The 9,759-nt window shown below is 44.7% G+C and overlaps 1 protein-coding gene across 3 annotated transcripts in view; it reads right to left on the bottom strand.

The window, feature by feature from the left end:
- The window catches only part of IL17RD (interleukin 17 receptor D), a 66,382-nt gene that overhangs the window by 15,138 nt on the left and 41,485 nt on the right, over positions 1 to 9,759 (bottom strand). For all 3 annotated transcript variants that reach the window (XM_034996558.1, XM_034996560.1, XM_034996561.1), the window contains exons 3-5: positions 6,159 to 6,284; positions 1,814 to 1,932; positions 1,209 to 1,329 (exon numbers count right to left, since the gene is read on the bottom strand). In XM_034996558.1, the coding sequence (XP_034852449.1) occupies positions 1,209 to 1,329; positions 1,814 to 1,932; positions 6,159 to 6,284 (366 nt within the window). The remainder of the gene's footprint in view (positions 1 to 1,208; positions 1,330 to 1,813; positions 1,933 to 6,158; positions 6,285 to 9,759) is intronic.

The following is a 9,759-nucleotide window of genomic DNA, read 5'->3' as shown; positions in this document are numbered from 1 at the left end:
AGGAAAAGGAAAAGGAAAAGGAAAAGGAAAAGGAAAAGGAAAAGGAAGGGAAGGGAAGGGAAGGGAAGGGAAGGGAAGGGAAGGGAAGGAAAGGAAAGGGAAGGGAAGGAAAGGAAAGGAAAGGAAAGGAAAGGAAAGGGAAAGGAAGGGAAGGGAAGGAAACAAAACGAAACGAAAGAGAAGGAAAAGGAAAGGGAAAGGGAAGGAAAGGAAAGGAAAAGAAAAAAGAAAAGGCAAAAAGAAAACATGTCCTGTATGTTTCTGGAGTATGAGTTTGAGTTGAGTATGAGTTCTGGAGTTGAGAAGAAAAACATCACAGAGGGGGAGGATGGCTATGGGGACGTAGGAAGGGCTGTCACAGTGGACTGCCAGCTGACCATCGGGGGCCTGGAAGGCCAGACAGAAAGCCCAACTAGGAAGGCAAGAGGGATAGCTACAGGTTCCAGGACGCCTGGGCACCAAATCTGAAAGCAGGGATTCAGGTTGAGGAAAGACCCACCACACCGCATGCAGAACAAATGGCAAAGGGAACTCAGCACAGTTGGCTGCAGAGTGTGGATTCCAGAGTCAGAGTTCTGGGTTCAAATCCCAGCTCACCAGAGGCTCTTTACCCTCTGGGTGTGTAATTCCACATCTAATAAGTGGACATGGGAGGATTAAATTCTTCGAAGGTTCGTTATGGGGGTAAATGGAGTCAGTATTTAGAAAGCATTTAGAACAGGGCCTGACACACAGATGTTAAACTTTCTAGAAAGAGGCAATCGCAGGGTTACTGATTAACTGTCTTAATGTAGTCCTGAAAACAGGCAATCACAGAAGCCACTTTCCTGATGACAGGTCAAAAAAGATGGAATTATTTCATGCTCTACCCTTCATCTCCAAAATCAACTTCTACTTTTTAGGACTGCTTTTTTTTTTTCCAAATGGTTTTAATATATGGCTGTCTTACAGCAGCTGTACCCCTCCCTCCCCCCAAAATAAGCAAGCATCATGTCTACTCTTGAACAAGTTGGCAATTGGTGTCTCTGGTTAGGTGTACTCTGCCTAGGCCAAATCTTAATTCTAAGAATTGCTTTTCTGGATGGTTTTGTCCTCGTCATGCTGGTTTCATACCAGTATTTGGTGGGCTCTTGAATATATTCCTTGGAAAAGTCATTAGGATCAGGAGCAGTCTCATCATGGGAACCAGGCAAGCAGGCCATACTCACCACGGGTTCTGAAGAAGAAAGGGTGGTAATTGCTTTCATTTTTAATGGAAGGAAAAGGGACAATCTTCACAAAGTAATCTGTTTCAAATTTCATACTCAGGAAAGGTTGAGATTCCATTCCCTAAAAGGGAATAAAAGCAGACACGATATCATGAAGAAATCACCCACCCCTCCACCTACACGCCAGACCTTCAGGCCTCTCTGACGGTCACCCACACACTCTTCCAGACCTGGGGTCTATTTTCTGGACCACGTTTAACTGAAATAAAAGATCAGCAGGGCTGCCTGTTCTTTGGCAAGGAAGCCATGGCTGGTTAACACGGACCCTCAAAACTGGTGGGGAAGAGCTCACATACTCTTGAGAGCACAAAGCCACCTTCCAGGACGTGTAACCCGAGAGGTGTGTTTACCAGCGAGAGGTGCTGGAGGGATTCTCTGGGTGTGGAGCAGGCTTGAGGTGTTGCCGAGCTATTTCTCACCCACCTTGGCAGGAGGGGTGGACCCCACAGCCCCTCCTTCTCCAGTTTCACCGACATTCAATAGACCATTCAGACCCCCAGAACAATGGCGTGTCTTCAGGAGCACATTCTCTGCGTGCGACTTACGGTTCTTTTGAAGCTACTGTTTAGCTGCTTTGGGTCCTTTAGAATCAGTTGTTGGCACCGTCTTCCCTCCGACTTCAGCTCCTCCAGTATTACTCGAAATCCTTTTAGGAATTCGATGCCTAAGCAAAGCAGAATGCTTTTATGAAAAGCGGACCGAATTACCTTTGAACACACTTTCCTTCCTTTGCCAAGATTACCGTCCTTCCCACCTACATAGCAGAGTTAAAGGAATTCTAACTTTGGCCAGAATATCCGAGTTTTACAGAAAGGAAAACCACATGCCCTGCATTCCTCTGGGACAGGCCAGGTGATTTTCTCTGTCCCATCATGACTCGTTAATTAACTCTAATTCAGCCAGCCATTTCACAAATGCCCACTGCCTCTGTGACATTAGGGTTCAAATAGTTAAGCTCAAGTCACAATTCATCCTAAAAGTCTAGAGTGGAATATATTAATTTCAAGGTCATCAGACAGGGTGTATTCAGCTGACGATAATTCCCAATGCTGACCAGGAACTCCCCCCCAAACCATGTTTCTGCTTTAAGTTTTCGTCCTGTATTTGCTGGCATGGTTCACTGAGTCATGCACAAAATTCCCAACAAAGTGTATGTCTGCACCCAAGGGGTTCCTAGGCTTGAGATTAAATAGTTTAGAATGCCTATGTGATTTACAAAGCAGTTCTTGCTCTAATCAGGCCTGAAAGGCAGACACCCAAGGGCTGCCCAGCGTGTGCTCTTCATACAGCCCTCAGAGGCCCCGAGACGCCCACCGTGCTGCTGAAAGGCGACGGCCCAGCCTCCTGCCACCTGAGGAGTAAGCTCCGCTGATCACAAGAGCCAGCGCCAGCGCTCTGCATCCCATGGAAACTAGCTAGAGCGGTCCCACTGCAGCTGGAGATCCCCAAAGCCGGCCTCAATTGGCACGGTATCGATTTCGCATGCTTTCTGAATGCTACACAAGGGGACAATTTCAACCCTTGCCCTCGTAGCGCAAAAGTAATGACATAGGATACATTTAACCAGGTGGGGAAAGTATTGATGGCAAAGGACAGGGAAATCTTTTTTGAATCCTATCATTATTTGATGAAGAACATATATTTTCCAGTGAGTAGGGCAAAGGAGTTACAATGAGAGCTTCACATTTTCGGGGGTCACAGTGTACAATGTGCTGGTACCGACTCTGCCACATTGCATTTTTTTTTTTTTTTTAAGATTTTTATTTATTTATTTGCCAGAGAGAGAGCACAAGCAGGGGGAGCACCAGAGGGAGAAGCAGGCTCTCCGCCGAGCCGGGAGCCCGATGCGGGGTTTGATCCCAGGACCCTGGGATCATGACCTGAGCTGAAGGCAGACGCTTAACGGACTGAGCCACCCGGGTGCCCCCCACATTGCATTTCAAGTACAAAGCTTCCTGTGTGGGTGAGAGCCACCTGACCCCCAGCCCAAGACTCAGACATGCTAACAAGATCCAAGGTCTTTGACCAGCGACCAGTTAGCAGATCTCACAGGAACTTGCCTTCTGAGATTAAAAAAAAAAAAAGTTGAACAAATCCTTATTATTTATACCAAGATTTAATTCATGCCATGTCCCCAGAGCTCCTGTTTAACAAAAGCTGGGTGATTAATAGGATTCAAGACTGTGTATCTCACAGTTTCATAAAAATTCATCAGCTGAGGTGGGAGTGGGTGGTTCTAGTCCTTATTTTTAAAAGACCTGCCTGAAAAACGTATGCCAAGTCTGGATGGGGTCGGGGTAGAAGCAGCAAATGTAAATCTTTTTTTTTTTTTTAAGATTTTATTTATTTGACAGAGAGAGAGAGTGCAAGCAGGGGGGCAGCAGAGGGAGAGGGAGAAGCAGGCTTCCCGCGGAGCAGGGAGCCTGATGCAGGGCTCGATCCCAGGACCCCGGGACCCCGACCTGGGCCGAAGGCAGATGCTTAAGCAACTGAGCCACCCAGGCACCCCAAGCAAATGTAAATCTTAAAGTAACACTTTATCACAATACCCTGAATGAATGCCTTATAGTTACATGTGTAGCAACTTCATAGAGCAGCTTCCAATGATGGAACTTATTTGCTCCTTTCCATCATTTAAAACTGGATGGGGGCGCCTGGGTGGTTCAGTCGTTAAGCGTCTGCCTTCGGCTCAGGTCGTGATCTCAGGGTCCTGGGATCGAGCCCCGCATCCGGCTCCCTGCTCCGCGGGAAGCCTGCTTCTCCCTCTCCCACTCCCCCTGCTTGTGTTCCCTCTCTCGCTGTGTCTCTCTCTGTCAAATAAATAAATAAAATCTTTAAAAAAAAACAAAAACAAAATAAAACTGGATGAATCCTCCTAACATCCATGGGAGGAAGGTATTATCCCCATTTTACAGGTGAGGAAACAGCTATCAAGACACTGAACGACTTGCCCAGGATCACACAGGAATTAAACAGCAGATGTGGGATTCAAACCCCAGAGTGTCTGGCTCTAAGCTGGTGCTCTTAACCCATATGCTTCTCTGTCTCCCACCGAGTTTCCTTGATAAAACCTGAAAGAACCTTATAGAAACAGATAGAACCTGTCCACCCACAAATCATCGTGCTGGAAAAGCACCACATTCTGCCCTCACTGCTCCACCTGTTAGTTTTCCAACCACACGCTCACATCCCTTACTTTTAAGGAGCCTGCAATTTGTCAGGCCAACCCCTCCACTGTATAGCCTTACATGGAATGACCACTTCCCGTTTATCCACAGAGAATGTTTTTATCTTTAAATGTTAAGATAATGTTATTTTTGGAAAACCCGCTGCGTTCAGACCCAGCAGTATTTACATGGATAAGTGAGTTAGTCCCATGGGTCTGATCTATCCTCCCTCACTCTGCACTCACCTCTCCTGCAGTCAGATTTTTCTGAGATTTATCCTGTTCAGATGAAGAAATCCAGGCTTTTATTGTACTTTTCCCTTGGCCAGATTTTTTTTTTTTTTAATTCTAAGATTCAGTGGCTATGTCAAAGGAGCAGGTTTGAGGACCAGGTTCTGATGATGGTAACAGTTAGCCACTTCCCCCCCCCCCCGTTTTGTTTTTTTCTTAAAGATTTTATTTTAAAGTAATCTCTACACTCAATATGGGGCTTGAAACTACAACCCCAAGATCAAGAGTCACATGCTCCACCGACTGGGCTATTCAGGTGCCCCCGTAGCCACTGTTTTTTAAGAGCTCTTTCTAGGGTCACCTGGCTGGCCCAGTCAGTGGAGCAGGCAACTCTTGATCTCAGGGTCATGAGTTCAAGCCCCACATTGGGTATCAAGATTACTTAAGTAAAAACTTTTAAAAAAAGAAAAAAGTTCTTTTTAGAAATACACTGCATGTGTGTGTGTCAGGAAATCTTATAACCAACCAAGAGGCAGTCATCTGCCCGTTACAGATGGAGAAGCGGGGCTCAGCAAGGGTTAGAGGCCTCTTGTAAAAGGTAGAATCTGGGTTCACACCTAAGCCCATCTGAACAAATGGGCCCTGCCCATGTCCCACTCCCAATTATCCCATCCAATCATTAACTTAAATGATTAAGTTAATTAAAGAGGACAAGCAGACTCTGCCCTAACCTGAATCTGGCCAGATAATGTGGATTTGCTTTTTCCTGTTTCTTCATTTTGTTTTTTTTTTTCAGCCTACATAGTTTAAACAAATTCAGTTAGTTGGCAACATTTAAAAATTGATTTTATGGGGGCGCCTGGGTGGCTCAGTCGATTAAGCGTCTGCCTCCGGCTCAGGTCATGATCCCAGAGTCCTGGGATCGAGCCCCGCATCGGGCTCCCTGCTCAGTGGGGAGCCTGCTTCTCCCTCTCCCACTCCCCCTGCTTGTGTCCCCTCTCTTACTGTGTCTCTCTCTGTCAAATAAATAAACAAAATTAAAAAAAAAAAAAGAAAAAGAAAATTGGAATATTCCTGAAAACTCACAATATGCACCAGTGCTGTGCTTGGGTATCTTTTTGGGCACAGAGATGGCCGATGCTGGATGCTGAGGCCATTACATCCTTGGACAGCTCACCTGTCCCCCGACTACTGCTGAGACCCAGAGGCCAAGCATTCAATGTGATTTATCACCACACACTATTATTTTGCAAACCTACCTCTCTCTCAGTAACAGCCAAGCGAATAAAAGATGGGCCGTGAGGCCCAGCATCAAGCTGCGTGCATGCCCAGCAAGTATCCGCACCAAAGCAGGCAGTGTTTCTGGGCCGAAGCCCACCTAAGCTACACTTATGTCAAGACCTGCCTGGCTCCTGGAGGTTGTCACACTGGGATCCCTGCACTGGTCACCACCCACACCAGCCACGTGGTGGACTCCATTTTGACCAACTTACCAAGAGCCCCTGGGGACCAAAGAATGGTGACTGCCACTTGGTCGTGGCAAGCATACTGACTGATGGTGATGTTCTGGGCATCAGCAATCACATGCTTCCCCACTGGATTCAAGTAAGTGGTGCAGTCTAGAGAGTTGGGAGAACAAAGAACAGTTAGATTAAGACATTTATTTTTTGAGGTCCGCGTTCATCTTCTCAAATTACACAGAGCCGTCTGGAGGCGGCCAAATCCATTCTGTCTAAAGACGTGTGCTGCATAAGCCCAAATAGGACATCAAAGATTGACTGTTGGGGAAACTGTAAGGTGCTGTAGTTGGGGCTTATTTAAAGCACTAACACCACTGCCCACCCTTTGAGTTCAATTCTAGGACAGCATGAGGAGGATCATATATGGTGTGGCTATATATGTTTATACATAGACAGTTTGACTATGTATCTGGCATTGACTTCTTTACTATTATGACACTTTACCTAAATCAATAATTATTTACATCGATTCAATTGGTTTTCAGCATTTGAGAGTGATCTGAAACAAAACAAATGGCTAAATAGTCTGGGGCTTGCTTTAAAAGAAACCTGGAGGCCAGGTGAGCAGGACAAGGCAGCAGGATGCGGATGGGACTCACGGGGGAGCGGCTCACAGTAAGCCTGTTAAAAAATCCTATTAGTACCTACAAAAGACTGACTTCATGATGAGCGAAGTACCTTCAACATTAATAGCATCTCAAAGGTAAAACTTCTGTTCCCGAACACCATGTGTTAGCAAAGACACCCGCAATGCCCACCAAATTCAAGAGCTCCACATTGCTCAAAAAATGAAGACCAATTCTCTGATACTGTCTGAGGACATTACTTACAGCCAGGTGTCAAAGCCACCACAACCATGTGAGCAGCTCTGACACCTGGTATTGCTAAAGAAACCTTCAAAGTCTACAGGATCCTAAAAAACTGCCAGAAGCTTCCAGCCAGACTCGGAATGGGACTCCAGAGAATGGCCGTGGGCTGTTCTGGCCACTCATACAGGGAGAACCACCAGCCATCCCTGGCAAATGCCAACTCATGATTCTTACACTGCTTCATCTCCATTTCTTTCTCAATGATTAAAATGGAAAACTCTTGTTGGTATCTGCTGCAAAAAGTCCTCAGTTCCATCAAATGTCCAAACCGACTCATGATGCCTCCAAAATCAGGGTGTTTTACTTTGAGGTGAAGCAGTCAGGGGGATTTTCTAGGGTCAGTGAACCTGCTGCACTCCCCCTGCCCCTGCTGTACATCACACCACACACTTCCCATTTTTTTTTAAAGATTTTATTTATTTGAGAGAGTATGAGAGAGAGCACGAAGGGTGGGGGTGGGGGCAGAGGCAGAGGGAGAAGCAGACTCCACTGAGCAAAGAGTCCAACTTGGGACTTGATCCCAGGACCCGAGATCATGACCTGAGCTGAAGGCAGGCGCTCAACTGACTGACCCAGGTGCCCCCACATTTCCCACTTTTATGACTAAAAACGTTCCCTGGGTATTTGAAAATTACAAAAGAACATAAGAAAAATGTAGAAGTCATCCATGCCCTCCCACCACACAAGTAACTACTATCAACTTCTAAAAAACATTCTTCCAAGCCTTCTAATGGGCACATAATATTCCTCCTTTTTAACTTTCTTACTACAGTTCAACACACACGCACTACAAGGCACCCCCCCCACTTTGGTAACTCCCAGCTCCCACACTGCCTTGGGCCCTGCTTTCTTGCCTAACTGCTCTAGGTGGACCCCATTCCATAAACTCCATCTGCTTATAAAGCAGCCACCTCTACATTTCAATATTACTTCTTTTGAAAAGATGTTAGGGGGGCGCCTGGGTGGCTCAGTCGTTAAGCGTCTGCCTTCGGCTCAGGTCATGATCCCGGGGTCCTGGAATCGAGCCCCACGTTGCTCAGCGGCTGCTTCTCCCTCTCCCATTCCCCCTGCTTGTGTTCCTGCTCTCTCTCTCTCTGTCAAATAAATAAATAAAATCTTTATAAAAAGAAAAAGATGTTAGTAATCAATAAAACCAAATTCTACATCTAATGAAAACTGACTATCGAAACATTTAACATGTGTTCTCTGGGTGCAGAAGAAAAAATTTTCTTTAAATATCTGGTTTAACACCCACATTGTACAAATGAGGAAATGTTTTGCAGCTAAGAGACCAGCTGGGTGGCTTCAGATTCCACTGCTGACCAGCCCCGGGTCAGGACAGAAAGCAGCCTCGGATGGCTCATGCGTGGCTCTTGCCATTCTATCCTCAGCACAGAGATTACTACCATAATAAGTTCTGAATCAGAGGTAGTCAGCCTGCAAAAAATCCCGGCTGAAACTAGCTTCCCAATATTAGAAAAAAAAAAAAAAAAAAGACAAGATCCCATCATATTCGTCAAGTTCAAACTTTTTTTTTTTTTTTAGATTTTATTTATTTATTTGAGAGAGAGAGCATGAGCAAGGGAGGGGCAGAGGGAGAGGGAGAAGCGGACTCCCCACTAAGCAGGGAACCTGACGTGGGGCTCAATCCCAGGGACCTGAGATCATGACCTGAGCCAAAGTCAGACCCTTAACTGACTGAGCCTCCCAGGTGCCCCAAGTTCAAACATTTCCATTTATTGAAACCTCTGCCTTAAACAGCTTTTAGGAAAAGATGCACGAATAAGAGCAAATCATGTTTTTTTTTCCTCTGTTCATTCCTAATGCCAAAATTAGCACTCTCCAGGTTTCTGTAAATATAATTATGCAAATATAAAGTCTAAGAATTAAGAAAATGTATTACAAAACCTACTCAGGCATTACCCCCTCAGAGCCTGAAGAAGAAACGAGAAATGCAACATGAAAGGAGACATGGAGACCTATGAAATTCACTTTTGACTTAATGGCAAGACATTTTCTTTCTTTGTAACATCCAATGACAAAGGAGTAGAAAAATAAGATTTTATAGTTTTGTTTTGGTGAAAACTTCGTAATTTGTTCTTAGCTATTTCAAACAGAACTGGTAACCAGTCAACAGAGCAATAACAGAAACTTCCTTGTGGAAGAGAGAAAGAAATATCTTTTTAATGGAAAACAATGAATAAATTTTTTACACAAACCTGGATCCAATTATTAGGAACTCTAACATTTTGGATTCTGGTTACCAAAAAATTATGCCCAAATGACATTCTGCCAAAATGCAACCGAGCTTCAGATGTCTCGGGAGTCAATTCAAGTTGAGAATTAAATTCTAATTAAATGCTGAAGAATAAGAAAGAAAATAATGACTAAGAGACAGGCATCAAGCACGTGGGCCAAATATTTAGTCCCATGAAGAAAACAATAAGATACTTTTAAGTTTTACAGGTACAGATCCTCTTTCACAAAACCCCATATTAAATTAGAGCTGCAGATACTTGTTTGCAGCTGACCAGAAAATTTTGAACTCTTGAATGTAATACAAGATCTGCCAGGACCAAGAGCATATATTAGAAATTAACTTTGTAGCTCAAAGAGAGATCTCTAACACATGTCTTTACTTAGCTGAATTAAGTATCATGGACTTGCAAATCTTTCATTAGCTTTGTAACATTTACCCAGAGAGC

The sequence above is a fragment of the Mirounga leonina genome, unplaced genomic scaffold, assembly GCF_011800145.1.
Source record: "Mirounga leonina isolate KUSES-001 unplaced genomic scaffold, KU_Mleo_1.0 Mir_94, whole genome shotgun sequence".
Classification (NCBI taxonomy): domain Eukaryota; kingdom Metazoa; phylum Chordata; class Mammalia; order Carnivora; family Phocidae; genus Mirounga; species Mirounga leonina.
This window is presented reverse-complemented; position numbering and strand designations above follow the sequence as displayed.